Source organism: Cydia amplana, chromosome 9, assembly GCF_948474715.1.
Source record: "Cydia amplana chromosome 9, ilCydAmpl1.1, whole genome shotgun sequence".
NCBI lineage: Eukaryota > Metazoa > Arthropoda > Insecta > Lepidoptera > Tortricidae > Cydia > Cydia amplana.
The window spans coordinates 2,075,950-2,091,577 of NC_086077.1; the positions used below are offsets into that span (position 1 = coordinate 2,075,950).

The 15,628-nt window shown below is 37.9% G+C and overlaps 1 protein-coding gene across 1 annotated transcript; it reads left to right on the plus strand.

Annotated features, from left to right (window-relative positions):
- Window positions 1-13,578: 13,578 nt before the first annotated feature.
- LOC134650646 (polyglutamylase complex subunit TTLL1-like) lies at window positions 13,579-14,935 on the plus strand. Its single transcript, XM_063505579.1, has one exon. The coding sequence runs from the start codon at window positions 13,637-13,639 to the stop codon at window positions 14,933-14,935; it is 1,299 nt and encodes a 432-aa protein (XP_063361649.1). The 5' UTR covers window positions 13,579-13,636.
- The last annotated feature ends 693 nt before the right edge of the window (window positions 14,936-15,628 follow it).

The following is a 15,628-nucleotide window of genomic DNA, read 5'->3' on the forward strand; positions in this document are numbered from 1 at the left end:
TTTCTTTTTGTCACACTTCGTGACTCTAATAAGTAGGTCAACGGAAGCACACGGAAGGTACCCTGTAGGTTTCGATTCCCTGTGGATAAAATAATGAAATGTGACTAAGGCTTAATTTCAACTTTAAATACTTATTAACTCACATTTATAGACGGGTATATCGCGAAATTTATTTTATTACCTTTATTCACCGACGTTTCGACAGTTTAAATATTATATTGATTTATACTTTCACACTTTCTTAGGCGTACAACGAAGTGTCTAATATGGTTCAACCCGAGAAAAAATCTTAATCAATGCACGCAAAGGAATCTCAATAATTTCTTATTGAATAATTCCCGTCCCTTAATTAAACGTACCTTTACAATTTCAGCCAACGTCACGTATTCGAAATTGAGCTCAAGACTCTTGTCTTGGCCTAATTTTTCCTTATTAGTAAAATAACGTGAGTGTTCCGATGAGAAAGCAGCTGTTTCTGTCCTCTACGGGGCAAAATCACGAGAAATGATCTTTAGTGCTGGACTATGATCATTCCTTGCATTTTTCGCACATTTTTTATTACTCGACTAGGGAACTAGGTTATTTTTATTTTATCTATTCTAATATGTATAGGTTAGTCTATCAATGTCATGATGGTAGAATGTTAATAAATTCTTTTACGCGGATGACACTGGCTATATTTCAGAGTTTGAAAGAGGAAGTTTTTTGCGGAAATATTAATCGTAGGTACAAAGACACTAATTAAATATATATGCTAACCAATGCTCTACATATGTACATATGTTTTTTGCATGCCTGTTGGTCAAATATAGCGACACCACTTATTGTAAGATTACCATCACTGTATGTACTACCTATATTTGCAAATAAAACATTTTGAATTTGAATTTGAGTTTGAACCATTTTCTAGACTCACAGCTAAGAACATATCCGATCATTGGTTAAAAATAACGCAGTAAAAACTTTCTCGTTTTCTTAATTTAAAAGCCTTGCGGGCAGCGGCAACCGGCAACCCGTTTAACTTTTAACCTTAAATGAAATAGAGCTGGCGCGGAATTTAATATCTTGCTCGGTGATTACTATGATATTTTAAAAGTGCAGGCCGCGTAGTTCTTCGTATTGCTAGCCGAGCGTCGCGTCGGCGAGTCGAAATCTCAGGCATTTGATCTTCAAATTTGGCCTAGGCAAAAACCATCGCATATATTTTAACCTTTTATCCGCCATAGAATACGTCTTCGAGCGTGCTCGTGTCGCCGGGGGGTACAAAGTTACACGAGTGTTTTGTCTTATTTATCAGACAGCGGCGAAATAAGCCCGATTTTGTATGTCTTATATATCAGTCTATGGCGGCTAAAAGGTTAAAGATACATACGCATTTCATAACAAAAAATAATGTCGGGTGTAAAGGAGCCGGGAATTAGAAATACGTAATAAAAAGACGTTTTATTATAAGTTTCCGCGTTTAGACATATTTTATTGAATACGTAAGGAAACCTCTAAGTTTAAGATTGATATACTTGCACTGATACCAGTGATACATCAGCAAAAGTTTTGCCAGGGCTTTCACGGCTGTTATACTCGACGGAGCAGAATAAATACATGAAAGTAGTAGAAAAGAATTATTTCGTACTCTAACGTTTACTCTGAACTGTTTTGACTATACCTGCGTTTGGTCTGTGAGCGATGGAAACAGGAAAAGTCTTGTAAGAGATATGTTTTACAATTTTAATACAGGGTGGCCAAATAAGAGGTATACACTTTATTTTTGAAATTTTATTCTATAAAACATAAAAAATATTAAGTATTCCTTATTAAATATAATACGTAGGGTCAGCAATTACACATGGAAAATAATGTCAGACAAATGTCCACCTCTAGCAGCATGGCAGATGCGAACCCTTTTCATCGCGTTTTTCATCACTTTTTCACACATTTCTGGCGTTATCTCAGCGACAGTGTTTCGAATATTTTGTTTTAATTGCTGAAGGTTCGTTGGCCTAATAGCATAGACACGTCCCTTTAGATAGCCCCACAGAAAAAAGTCAGGAGCTGTTAAATCAGGCGATCTTGGGGGCCGGTCAATGTCACCGTTTCTCGAAATTAATCGACCGGGAAACGTTACTTTTAATTTTTCTATTGTTTTTAATGATTAAAATAATTTGCCGTATCTACACAAACTAATTTTCATGCAATAACTGTCATATTTACCGCCAAAATAAAATGGCGGCAAAAAAAAGGTTGTATACCTCTAAGTTGGCCACCCTGTACGAATGGTTTTTAATTAAAATGGTGATTCATTACGACATTCATTTCATGTTTATAATTATTTCGTAACTTAGGTACCTTTCAGGAGCGGTCTTTGATTTTGCTTGACTAAATGCAAACTTATTTTATATTTAAACCATTACATGGGTGAAATTTTACTAGCCATACTCTGTGACTTTATAGGTCATACTGGACAACTATTACTATGGGGCCAATGCCGAAATCGTGAAAAAAGAAAATTGTCTCATAGAAATCAGCGGCCTCAAGAATGTAAGAAACAGGCAAATTTATTCTCGATTTCGTGATTGGTACCAATAAGGTACCATATAAAGTCACTTAGCAGAGTATGGCTAGTGAATAAATGGAACCCTGTATGTTCTTAAATGAGGAAAGGCATTTTTGTTAATGAAATAAATTTTCATTTTTGCTGGAGTCTTTAATGACATTTAATCAAAACAGAAGGTATTGCATATCGGACCATATTACTACAACATTTTATCTCTGTGCAGCAAGTAAGCGTTGCTAGATTTGGACGCACCGTTAATAATTAAAAGAAATCTCGCGAAACTTCTCATTACAGCATAGTCAGCATTCATGAGGCGAAAAGCTGAACTTTCCACTTTGCAGTTATAAAAGCAAGTGTAGTAAAAATAACACTTATTAACTTCCGTGAGGTTTATGTTGGTGAACTTTGAAAGGGTTATTCACTTTAATACTTTTATGTACCTAGCTAACGTACCTAAATACCCGTTGACGGCGATGTAGGGCAATTTTTAACAAGCTTTTATTAAGTCGACCTGTATGTGACTATGTAATGGAATCTTGCAAGTTAAATTTTATCCATTTCACGGTTTCCGATTGAGCTGAAATTTTGCATACACATGTAAGTCGGGTGACAATGCAATATTATGGTACCATCGAGCTGATCTGATGATGGAGACAGGAGGTGGCCATAGGAACTCTGTGATGAAACAAAGCAACCTAATTGTGTTAGGGGTTTTTAGAATTGTCTCGATGAGTATTAGTTGTCTGTCGTAAGAAAAGTACAGTCAGCGATAAAAGCTTGTACCAAAAATGAAATTTTTGTCAAAAACTTATTTTACCTGTAGTGTAGTAGGTTTAATAAGTGTTATTATGTTGATTTTTGAAGTGAAAACTTCTATAGCGGCGCAGTGCACTTTTTGTGATGGAGAAAAAATGTTAAACTTGCGACAGGTCACGTGACCGTAAGATTCGTAAGACGTAAGACGGACACGTGACCTGATCGAAAAACTGTTACAATGTCATTGAGTTTTCACTTTTGCCGGCACTCCCGGAGTACAAACCGTTGTTTTTTTTTTAGTTTTGTGTGTTAATAAACCTTATTACACTTTTTAAAATCATAGTTTTGATATAAGGTACCTATGTTACTTATTCACAATTTAAAATGAGAATGTGCTTTTTTCTCGGTTACAGAAAAAGGAAAGCTTTTTATGATAGCAACTATAGGTATTAGGTTGACTCAAGTAGACTTTTAACTTAACTATTTAAATCAATAACATACAAAGAGCAACACTCTTAACTGTCCATCGTACCCTTGGTGGTGGCCTTTTGTAATAAAGTTTACGAACTGTTAGTTAACAGTGTGGGCGATGGTACATAAGTGTAAGGAAGGCCTGAGTGGACGCTCGGAGCGGAGCGTTCGGCGGAGCGTGCAGCGTGGCGTCGGGCTCACAATTAATTTGAGCAGCGTGTACTAAGGCCGCTCCTATACGCTTGCATTTGTTTAACATGCAGCTCGCCCCGCTGCACGCCAAACTCGAGCGTCCACTCAAGCCTTACACTAAGGGTCGGTTGCACCAAAGTGTTCGTATCGTTAAAGTGTTCGCTAAATTTTTATGTATGGAAAGTTTCGTAGTAAAGCGCCGGGGCGCGCCGGCTGACGTTGATCAGTCTGTCAAATGTGGTTGGTGCAACTGGCCCTAAGTGTAAGGCCTGAGTGGACACTCGAGTTGGGCGTGCAGCGGGGCGGGGCGTGCGGCGTGCATGTTAAACTAATGCAAGCGTATAGGAGCGGCCTTAGTGCACGCTGCTCAAATTACTTGTGATCCCGACGCCACGCTGCACGCCCCGCCGAACGCTCCGCTTCGAGCGTCCACTCAGGCCTTACACTAACAGTCCCAGCAACGGAGCAGTCATAAAGAAAAGCTACGAAACGAACATGTCTCAGAAGACAAGTCAAGCATGTGTGTACGTGGAAATTGGACCGGATCCGGACGTAGGGGGCCTTTGATCGATGCCGCACGTTCGGAGGGGAGCCTACGTTGCGTGTTGCTACGTATAATAACGTAGGCTACGTTATTATATGTCGCAGTACTTATAAATAAAGTATGCTTCAGTAAAATTGTACACTCCCTAGTGTACCCCACCCCCCCTAGTAGTGGCCCCCTGCCCAGATATGGCAAACGGCGGAAATTATTTTTCGTATTCTAATAATCAAATATTTAAAGAATGTTTCAGTTTATGCAAAAAATGTGACATTTTATCAATTTACAAGTTTTGTTAACTTTTTGAAGACACTAAAAACTTTTTGAAGATAACTTATATGAATTCGTAAATTTAAATTGCTACACTATAGTTATTGCACATGCTCGTTGCTCGTATATTTTTTATAATAATAAAAATATTTGTTCTAAATTAGTGACGTGAATAGGTGATGGTAAGTAGAAGCGACTGCAGATCCTTACTAACATTGTAAATGCCAATTAGGTACGAGTACATTAGTAATAAAATCAAACGACAACCTTCATAATAAAAATACAAAAGGCAATAACAACTTAAGACTAGCTTGAGTCTAGTCAAAAAGTCCCCCGTGAGTTGTCCCTGGCGCAAAGGTACCCATCACACTAGCCGCGTTACCACGTTGAATTCCACCTTCATAATCGCCAAAGCCTTTATCAATGTCAAATGTCAGTACCTTATATTTCGGTTAGTGAAACCCGATGTGCGCCCATTCGAAATTCGAGCGCAAATTATCTAACGGCTCAAGCCTTTGTATAATCAGCTGTGTGATCAACGAATCTATCGGCAGAGCTATCACTATCACACTAACCCGGGGTTAACCCGTTACACCTTTAACCTAGTGTCAAATTGTACTGGTAACCATGGTAACTCCAGGTTTAACTGATTAACCCCGGGATAGTGGGATGGTACAAGTAGCGCTAAAGGATATTTCTGTGTAAACGAGTAGACCTATAATTTATATGTATTAGGTAAAATTTCCGCTCTACTAGGCCAAGCTGAAAATTTCACCTGCGGGCGCAGCATGGTTCCATCTTTATCGCCTGTCACTATGCCCGTCACTTTCGCACTTATACACTTATGGTGACAAGAGATAAAAATGCGACCGTGCTACCGCCGCTGATATACTTACAGGGCGACCCTAAATAAGTACGTTTTCAAAATATTTGTATGTACCTATATAGTAACATTGTTGATAATTTAAACAAAGTTTTGCGTTTGTGTATCAAAACAAAACCCTATTATTAACTGTAAATATACAAAATACAAGAATACAAAATAGTTTATTTACTTAGTTTTAACCCTCATTAATAATAATCTTACCAAATTTGCGAAAACCCATGTCAGAATATGGCGCTGGCGTTAAGTAAATTATATAAATGGAGAGAAAAATTCGAATGTGTCTCTTACTTCGCTACATTAAACCGGATATCTTTAATGTTTATTACAGGAGGCGTATTCTGATTGTAATAACAGTTAATGACTTTGATCTGGATTTTATATCGATAATATATGATCTGTCAGCGTCAAAGTGTCATTTTTCTTAGCCAGAAACGTACTTATGAACATGATCTAGATTTGATATGGATCATTCAGTGTCAAAGAAGTAATTTCTTCAAAAAGAAACGTCAGTTTTGAAATTGACAGATCATATTCATAACAAATCCAGATCGAATTCATAAACTGTTTTGTTAAATCAGAATACGCCTCCAGTATAATTCGCTCACGGCGTTAAATGGTTTGGAAATGCGATAGTTGGGCTTACTGTACGCATTCGTTATCCTGCTCACACTATACGGCGTAAGGTGAGTAGGGAATAGTGGCGCTTACGTCCTTTGCATTAAAGTGGGAGTTCCTAAATCATACTGAACGTACTTGTAAGTTAGCGGAGTGTGTTTGTAAAGTGTTTTAAGTGATTTATGTGAACAATTACAAGTGATGGTTTTGATAGACTTTACTGCGGCAAAAAAAAAATATTTTCATTTCATCACTAATGTTTGAATGGTGGTAAATTCAGTTAATCACACTTCCTCTTCTCTTTTTCATAATATAAATAATATAGAAAATATTTTTAAGTTATTTGATGTATGTACATTAAACACGGCTTTGTCCCACATCGCTCATTTGATTTTTTGATGATTACAGGCGTTAGAAACTTTTAAAAATTTGTATGTAATTTTTCATTCCGCTCCTCTTATAATATTCAAAATATCTATAAAGTCAAGCGATGGGACATAAATATGGTTAATATTATATACTAAGCGACATCAAAACCATAAGTTGTAAAATCAGAATCGGCCCCGGGAGAAGTGGCGTACACGGAGAGAGGCCTTTACGCAGTGGGATATTAAAATTATGATGATGATGAAAAATAAACATAAAAAAGGTTCTTTATAATCCCGGCTTCTTTTCCCATACAAATACTTCCAAATATAAATTTGTACACTGAGTAAACTTACTGCATCTCAAAAGGATTCAATCTCGGTATTTCTCGGTATTTCTCGGTGTGAAATCCTGTCGCAAACTACATCAATCACCTAAAGGGCTCGGCTTACAATCCCGTGTCGTATAAGGGTTAAGTGCACTTATAAATCGAAGTCACTTACGCCCTTTTTGCTTTAGACAGTATATTTCTGGTCGCAAAATGTTGGAATTCTAAACTCTCCTGGGATTTCATCGTGTCCTTTGTCCGTCCGAAACGGGCGGCGATGGTATCAGGTAAATACGCATAAAAATCGTAAAAACCATTGAAAAAATCATTCAATTATTAACCGTATTCCTGGGTAATAGATTCTAAATTCGAAATGACTTTCTAATGGCTGTAACAGCTCTGAATCAAATGAAAACAGACGCTACCTTCGCGTTTTGAATTTTTATTTAAAATTTTGGATCATTAATACACCATGGAATTGAATACCTATGTAGCTTTTGTACCTAAGTATATACTTTTTCCTTATACCGGATGCTTTTTTGGTATCATTGAGGGGCTACCGCGAAAACCGAAATTCGCAAATTGCGGGATCTTTCTCTTTTACTCCAATGAAGGTGTAATTAGAGAGACAGAGACAGATGTCCGCAATTTGCGAACTTCTATTTTCGCGGTTATAGCCCTGACCAAACTCTGAGGTGTGAATATGTAGGTCATACTCAACAACTTTTACTGACTAAAATAACTCAATCATATTATCAAAGTTTCGCTGACAAACTTTGGACCCAGTGACCTGAGTTATGGGTATCTGTATGCCGTAGTTCAAGACATAGCCGCTATTTCAATAATCCGGCCAGTGTAATGTGACCCTGAAAATCGTAACCAATGGGTAGTTGGCACATTACCTCTACCACGCACGGCACGCACGCACATACGCACACACACATGCGCGCGCGCGCGCTCACACACGCACACACACGCACACACACACACACGCGCACACGCACGCGCGCGCACACACACACACCCACACACCCACACACACACACACACACACACACACACACACGCACACACACACACACACACACACACACACGCACACACCACATTAATATTTTGAATGTTCGAATGTGGTTGGTTTGCCTAAGCTTTCGCCTCGCCCATGCTCGGTAAAGTAATGGAATACATAAGACTCGTAAGATCTTATTTCGAGTCGCTTCAATCAACCGAATATGCGGGATAAGCAGAAATTTCCGATCGTAGAGCATAAATCTAAAATTGGATTCCTGCTGACTCGACTCGACTCTATCGGAAAATTGTACCTAGATATTTCAATTTCAATTTCAATAATCATTTATTTCAAATAACAAGGTCTCATAATACATGGTTAGTAACATAATATTCACATTATCTTATCCTCTACGTTAGTATTCGTATATCTATCCTAAGATTTTTGTACATATTAAGTAAAAAAATTATACTCGTATTATTAAGTAGTTGTTATTAGTAATTTATTTATGTGCCATAAATTTGTGTTGTGTTTTGTACAATAAAGAGTTTATACATACATACATACATACATACTTACTTAGTAGAATTATGCTTATAATCTGACCAAAATATATTTTTATGACAAAAATTTAAGTTATGTAGGTACTTACTATAATCTGCAAAAGTGCACATCCACTAAAGATGGAATTAATTCATACTCCCCCAAACAAGGTTTTATTTGGCCATCAACAAACAAGAGTAAAATTACAAAACGATTCAATTAAAATTTGTGTTATATAACGAGAAACAGAAAACAAGCAACAACGTTTGCACTCCGGGAGTGCCGATAGAAGTGAAAACTCACCTCACTATGTTACCGACGCTCGGTAACACGATACATACGTTTAGCGGAGGTATTCTATTTATTTATTAAATATTATTATCATTCTCAAATAAGATCACACTTTTTCATTGACATGTTTATTTACATACTGCCATGACAACGTCAAATTATTTGAACATAGGTAAAGAGTCTTGAAAAGGAGTCCGCAACATAAATGTCAAATAACATTGAGTTTTTCTTTATTGATTTAAATGCCATCTAAATTATAAGTGGCCACCTTACGCCCCCTACCGTCACGTGATCGCCTTACGCTGTCTCGAGTTTATCATTTTTTTCCCACCTCAAAAAGTGCCCAGCGCCGCTAAAGAAGTTTTCACTTCAAAAACGATGGATATCAGATAAAAATAAGTAGTTCTGTTTTCAACGAACAGGTTTGATTTATAATTGATTTTTCTGTTAACGTGTTTTTATTGTCGTTACTTACTGTATTAATTTACTGCCGCAGTATTTCAGCAGAAAACTAATTAAAAAGTAACACCAGTGTCGATTTGTAAAACTTTAAATATGGTTTTCATTACACTATTTTGACTTTTACAATAATTTTCGTACTTTACAACAAACACTAGTTCGAACACTGATTCGTAAATGCGGTTCCCCATGTAATAATAATAACCTCGTAAGACCCAGGGCAATTATGACCCAGGGCAAATATGATATCTTTTATTTCTATATGAGTTCAAAACTCGAATTTAATTTGTAATAGTACAAGTACACGGGGACTTACGAGGATAAAATACATTTTTTTTCACGAGTACAGAGTTGATAAAGCGCCAACATCCGGTACCAATTCCCCGGCCATAGAGAGACAAGAAGTAGATAAATAGATGCTTTGTTTTGTTCAGTTCAATTGAAGAAGTCTCACAACATGTGTCGCTGGCACCCGTCCAAGAAACTTGCCGTGAGACTAGGGTTACTAGAAATCCAGATTTTTTCGGCATTTCCCGATTTTCAACTACGGAATTTGGTTTTGAAGTTTGGGAATCCAATTCAGCTAAAACTAATAAATGACTAGCCCCGTCAAATGACTAAGTAAATGTTTTTTTCAATATCAAGAACAAAACTTAAATGTAGAAATTATGTTGATTATTTTTTGTTAATGAGCGGTAGTGTTAAATTGTAAATTAATCATATTTATATTGATTTCCAGCAAATACAAATCAATTATTATGTGGAGCGGCCATATTATTCGGCCACAGACATCGCATGGATAAATATAACCTTAGTTTTGTTTGAACTGAACAAATTGAACTTCTAAATTCAATAGTTCAATACCCTCCTTCAATTGAGGGGGATTTAAATCTTCTCGAAGCAGAGGTGTAGGGTTGGAGCCGGTGTAGCTTTATTTGACGTACATAAGCGCATTGTAATATGCCTACCTACTTGAATAAACTATCTTTTATCTTTATCAATAGTTGAAAATCGGGACGTCCAGGTAAAATCAGGAAGCCTGGTCGCCCCACATGCGACGATAAATTGTCTGCACGACTCGGTTAATCGGGTATACTTGCTGCAATTGCTGTTATTTCCTGATGGTCCCCGCTTTTGAGTTGTTTCCTTTATTTTTACCGCGCGGAAATAGTCAGGTTGGTTACTTGATTAACAGACATCTTCAGAATCGAAGAAAAAATCTACGCTTTGTCAAACAAATTGGTGTTATTTTAATTTTATTACCGTAAAATGGGGTGAGTAGGGTTCGCGGGGAGAGTTGGGTTATGAATGGGGAGAGAAGGGTTTAAAGGGGGGTGAGATGGATTTTTAATCCTACTGCTAAAAAAATAATGTATTCCAATTTAAAATGGAGCTATAGGAATCCTCATAATAAAAAAAAATCGATCCAACAATCTTCCAAAATCACCTTTGTATGAAAACCCAACTCACCCCAAATACGAGGGACTACGGGGTGAGGTGGGTTTTCCTGTTTATCGTCAAAGTTATGAAACGGAACTATCCAAAATAAAATAAAAACTAAAATACAAACGTCCGGAACACTTATTATATACACCATTCAGTTTGCATATGTAAAAATAAAATGTTATCGAGGTTTGAATGTCAGTTTTGCGCCTACTCACCCCATTTTACGGTACGTTTCGGCTCACTCGACATAATTTCTTCCGATACCTACTTGTTTCATGACCTACTAGTAACCTGATGATGCAGTCGCAAGGTAGACAACGTTCTGAAGTAACAACGCGAACCCATCAAGTTTTGACTGATTGGGAAGATCTCTAAAAGTCCTTAATAAACAACAATTGAGACGAAGTACAATCAGCAATAAAAGTGTGTAAAGTAGGTAAGTTATTATAGGTACTGTTTTAAGCACAGAACAAGTTAGAATGGCGATGCGAGCAGGGTACGTGTCGCCGCCGGTTTTGAGCAAACGCTCGCATGCTACTCGCGCGGCTGACCAAAAAACGAAGTAAACATGACTTTTGCGCCACAAATGCCACAATAACCTTTAGATTAAGAAGCCAGACATCAAATCTGTCTAAAGGAGGTGTATCCATTCACCACGCACACAAGTTTTTACTACCGTTTAGGGTTTGCAATCCGGATCCGAAATGTATGAAATTATCCGGATCTGGATCCGGATCCGCGGATATTCCCATACTTTTCGGATCCGTCGTGCAAACCCTACAGTACCGTTGCGCGAGTGTTACTAAATGTGGAGAGGAACGAGCGGCGACACCGGTTCCGATACTAACTACGCGCGATAGCCATTCTACCTCTTTAATATGTTCTGTGGTTTTAAGTTGTATATAATTTCTAAGTCAGTATATTTTTTATTTATTTAGTTACTCTTATTATTACCCGACACTTCCGTGATGCTATTGTAAGACTACGACGTTTGCAGATAAATTATAAAGTTGGCAACATTGTATCATGACAACGGATGTCGCTGTCTGTTAATTCCCTGTTTGTTGGTAATACGATAAACAAAGGAACATCATTTTTGGCACACTATACTAAAACGCTAAAACGTACCCCGAGAATGGCTTAAGGTGACAGTCCATTTCTAACCGCAGCTGCACTACTGCTCATTTTACTATGGAAATTGACAGTAACAGCGACGCGTTCAGTACTAGTAGTGCAGCTGCGGTCAGAAATGGAATGTTAGCCTTAAGGTACCGTCTGCGTTACTGCTGCAGTATTGCAGCACGACATTACTGCCGAGTGCATTGCTCCCACATGTCAAAAATTCGGGCAGCGATATTGATTTTGACATTTGCGGCAGCAATACAGTCGGCACGTAAGTGCTGTCGCCATCTGAATGTAACTTTTACGCATTGGGGGCTTAGTTTAGAAACTTAAAATGAAACTGCCAGTATTCGACTACAGCTACAATGTAACTTTGCACCAGCTAGTGCAATAAGTTATTTCGTTCGACACGTTCTTTATTCAGGTAATATATTTCAGTACTTTATTTTTGCTAAGGCAGAGGCTAGTAAATAGAGTAGACGTACAATGCCGTAATAATCTTCAATGTTGTGGATGGCGCTAAACATGAGTATTTAGTTTGTAAGGTCAATGTGGCTAATTCCGTCATAGGGACTATTCCGTCCATTAGCAATTTTCTCGAACAACGAATAACATTGAGAAATTCATCGACAAAGCAGCGATTGCTTTTAGTTTCAGCAATCAAAAGCAAATGTTTTTCTTTTCTACGATTGAAAATCAAAGAAATATTACGCTCGTGGACGGAATAGGCTCTATGACGGAATTAGCCACATTCGGCGCGATTCGGAAAATAAATAAGAGATTACTAGATATGAAATAGTAAAGATATGTGACGTTCCACGGCAAAAGGTACCATTGCCCTGGCTGAATATTGGAGCGGCGTTTAGTAATAGCGTAAGCCCCAGCCGCCATAAGGTACATTTTGCCGTGGAACGTCACATATCTTTATTATTTAATATCTAGTGAATCACTAATTCATTGCCCGAATCGCGCCGATTGACCTTATGTTTTGTATCTATATTTTTTTAACTATAAAACACGTGTATTTGCCTTATTAATACAGAAAAGGGATGAGGAAATACCCTTGTAACGGTAAAAGTGTCCTGTTTTTTCCTGTTTGTTTAACCTTTGTTATTTTCGCCTTAATTTTATTTTCCTCTTTTTGTAATGGCTTTTTTTTGGTAAAAAAGTAAATTATTATCTTTTGTTCGTATTTTTACATAAGTACTTAGCAATATTTATTATTCAGAAGAAAAAAAAAAACAAATGTTTAAATGTGTAGCAGGAAACAAAAAGTTCTATTATTTTTATCCTTCAATACATTGTCAATGAACATAAATACTTATACTAAATATTTAATTTGCAGCGCAATCTTACCTTGCGACAACAATGCAAAACATGGCGAGAGAAAATACCTAGGTTATTTCATGCCAAGTATTTATGGAGCTTATAGGGATATGTAATGTATGTTTTCTAACTGAAAAGTTAGCGTGGTTAGAGTTTACCATTAATGTGGCGTAACTATGTAACTTACTTAAATATTGTTTGGACGTACAGTCGCTAATATTTAGTTCACGAGCTGACGTTAAAATAAGTAAATTAATACCTCCCGTTACTCTCCAAATGCTTCTATTTACAAACTAGCAGCGACACGCGAAAAACTCAACAAAAATCAATACGGGCCCGTGTTTACACGTAGTCATAGTGAAATGAGCGCTGTTCGCTATTACCCTTGCAGCTTTATTTGCCTGTGCCTCAAATATTTGGGCAATGGACCGAACTTTCTGCCTGACTACACGGGACCAGCAACAATGAATCAGGAAGCCAAAAAAATAGCTACTAGCCTGTACGGGAGAGTGAACGTGCCAGCTGTCGAAAGGTGCCGCGTGAACTTTTGCACGGATTTAGAAAAGTCTGTTTTGCTGAGCAACTTCGAGCGGCGCGGATGGAACCAAGTTGGACCAGATGACGAATGGAATATCTACTGGGCCTCCACGCAAACCTGCAGAAACCTGTTCAGCGTCGAAAGCGGCTACCGAATGAACGACAACCAAATGATAAATCACTTTCCAAACCACTACGAGTTATCAAGAAAGGATCTCCTCGTCAAAAATATTAAGCGATACCGAAAAGAACTTGAAAGAGAAGGCAGTTTACTAGCTGAAAAAGCTGAAGTAGTACTACCAGGAGGTCAAGTAGTCACGCGTTATATACATCTTGACTTCGTGCCGATAACCTTCGTCTTGCCAGCGGATTATAATATGTTCGTCGAGGAATACCGCAAGTCACCGCAGAGCACTTGGATCATGAAGCCGTGTGGAAAATCTCAAGGCACCGGAATTTTCCTAATAAACAAACTATCGAAGCTGAAAAAATGGTCCCGTGAAGCGAAAACTCCTTTCCACCCGCAGCTAAGCAAGGAAAGCTACGTTATTTCCCGTTACATAGACAATCCTCTTCTAATCGGCGGCAAAAAGTTCGATTTAAGACTTTACGTGTTGGTCACTTCTTTCCGCCCTCTTAAGGCTTATCTGTTCCAACTCGGCTTCTGTAGATTCTGTACAGTGAAATACGATACTAGTGTTACGGAACTAGACAACATGTACGTGCATCTTACGAATGTTAGTGTTCAGAAGCATGGCGGGGACTACAACAGCATACACGGGGGGAAAATGAGTGTGGAGAATTTGAGATTGTATTTGGAGGGTACGCGAGGTAGGGCTGTTACGGAGAAGTTGTTTACTGCAATGCAGTGGCTTATCGTGCATTCCCTGAAGGCAGTTGCGCCGGTGATGGCGAACGACAGGCATTGTTTTGAGTGTTATGGTTATGATATCATCATAGATAACCAGTTGAAGCCTTGGTTGGTGGAAGTGAATGCTTCGCCTTCGTTAACGTCTACAACAGTGAATGACAGGATATTGAAGTATAAGTTAATAGACAACATTTTATCTGTGGTGCTGCCACCGGATGGAGTACCGGATGTCCGGTGGAACAAGCTTCCGAATGCTGAATCTTTGGGGAGCTTTGAGCTGCTGATCGATGAGGAGCTTTTGGAAAAAGATGAACCTAGTTCAGGGGCACGTGGAAGGAATAGTAAATATAAGTAAGACATTTTTTGCATACACTTGTATGCTACACACTTATGCAAATTATTTACTATCTATAGATTTTTTAATCCGTGTACCTATATTGTAGATTTATAGAATGGTCTTATTACTTGTGTCTCAATAACTGTAGGTATCTACTATTTATTATAGAATAATGTCGTTAATATATAATTGTGTGTGTGTAATAAGAGTTGTTACACAACGATGAATCAAAGTTTATCGATATCGACTTATAAAGCAACTTTCATTTGCCCTAGGACTATTTAACGTCAAACTAAAATTACCCCAAGCAGACCAGGGTATGGTTATAAACCCGATGGTATCTTTACAAGCCTCGACCGAATTCGCGCAAATCTATTTAAAGCTGACGCTGCACCATAAAGTGCAAGTAAAGTAGCACATGCTGCTTATTTACATTCTAATGTCAGCTCCGGAAAAATAACACCAGCCACAGGCCATTCTATATGCTAATAACCCCCCTTCCCCCTCCCCCTAACTTCTAGTTAATGCTGTACAAGTTTATCCGAACTTGAGTCTCAGAGGGAGAGTTTAAAATCTGGCACTTATTGCCAGTTGTACAGTTTTAGTTTTATTATAATGCTCATGTGCCTTTATCTGTGAGTTAGTCGAAGAAACTGTTTGAAATAGTCTACTTTTCTTTGTATAATTTTTAAAGTTAAGTTAAAAAATAAT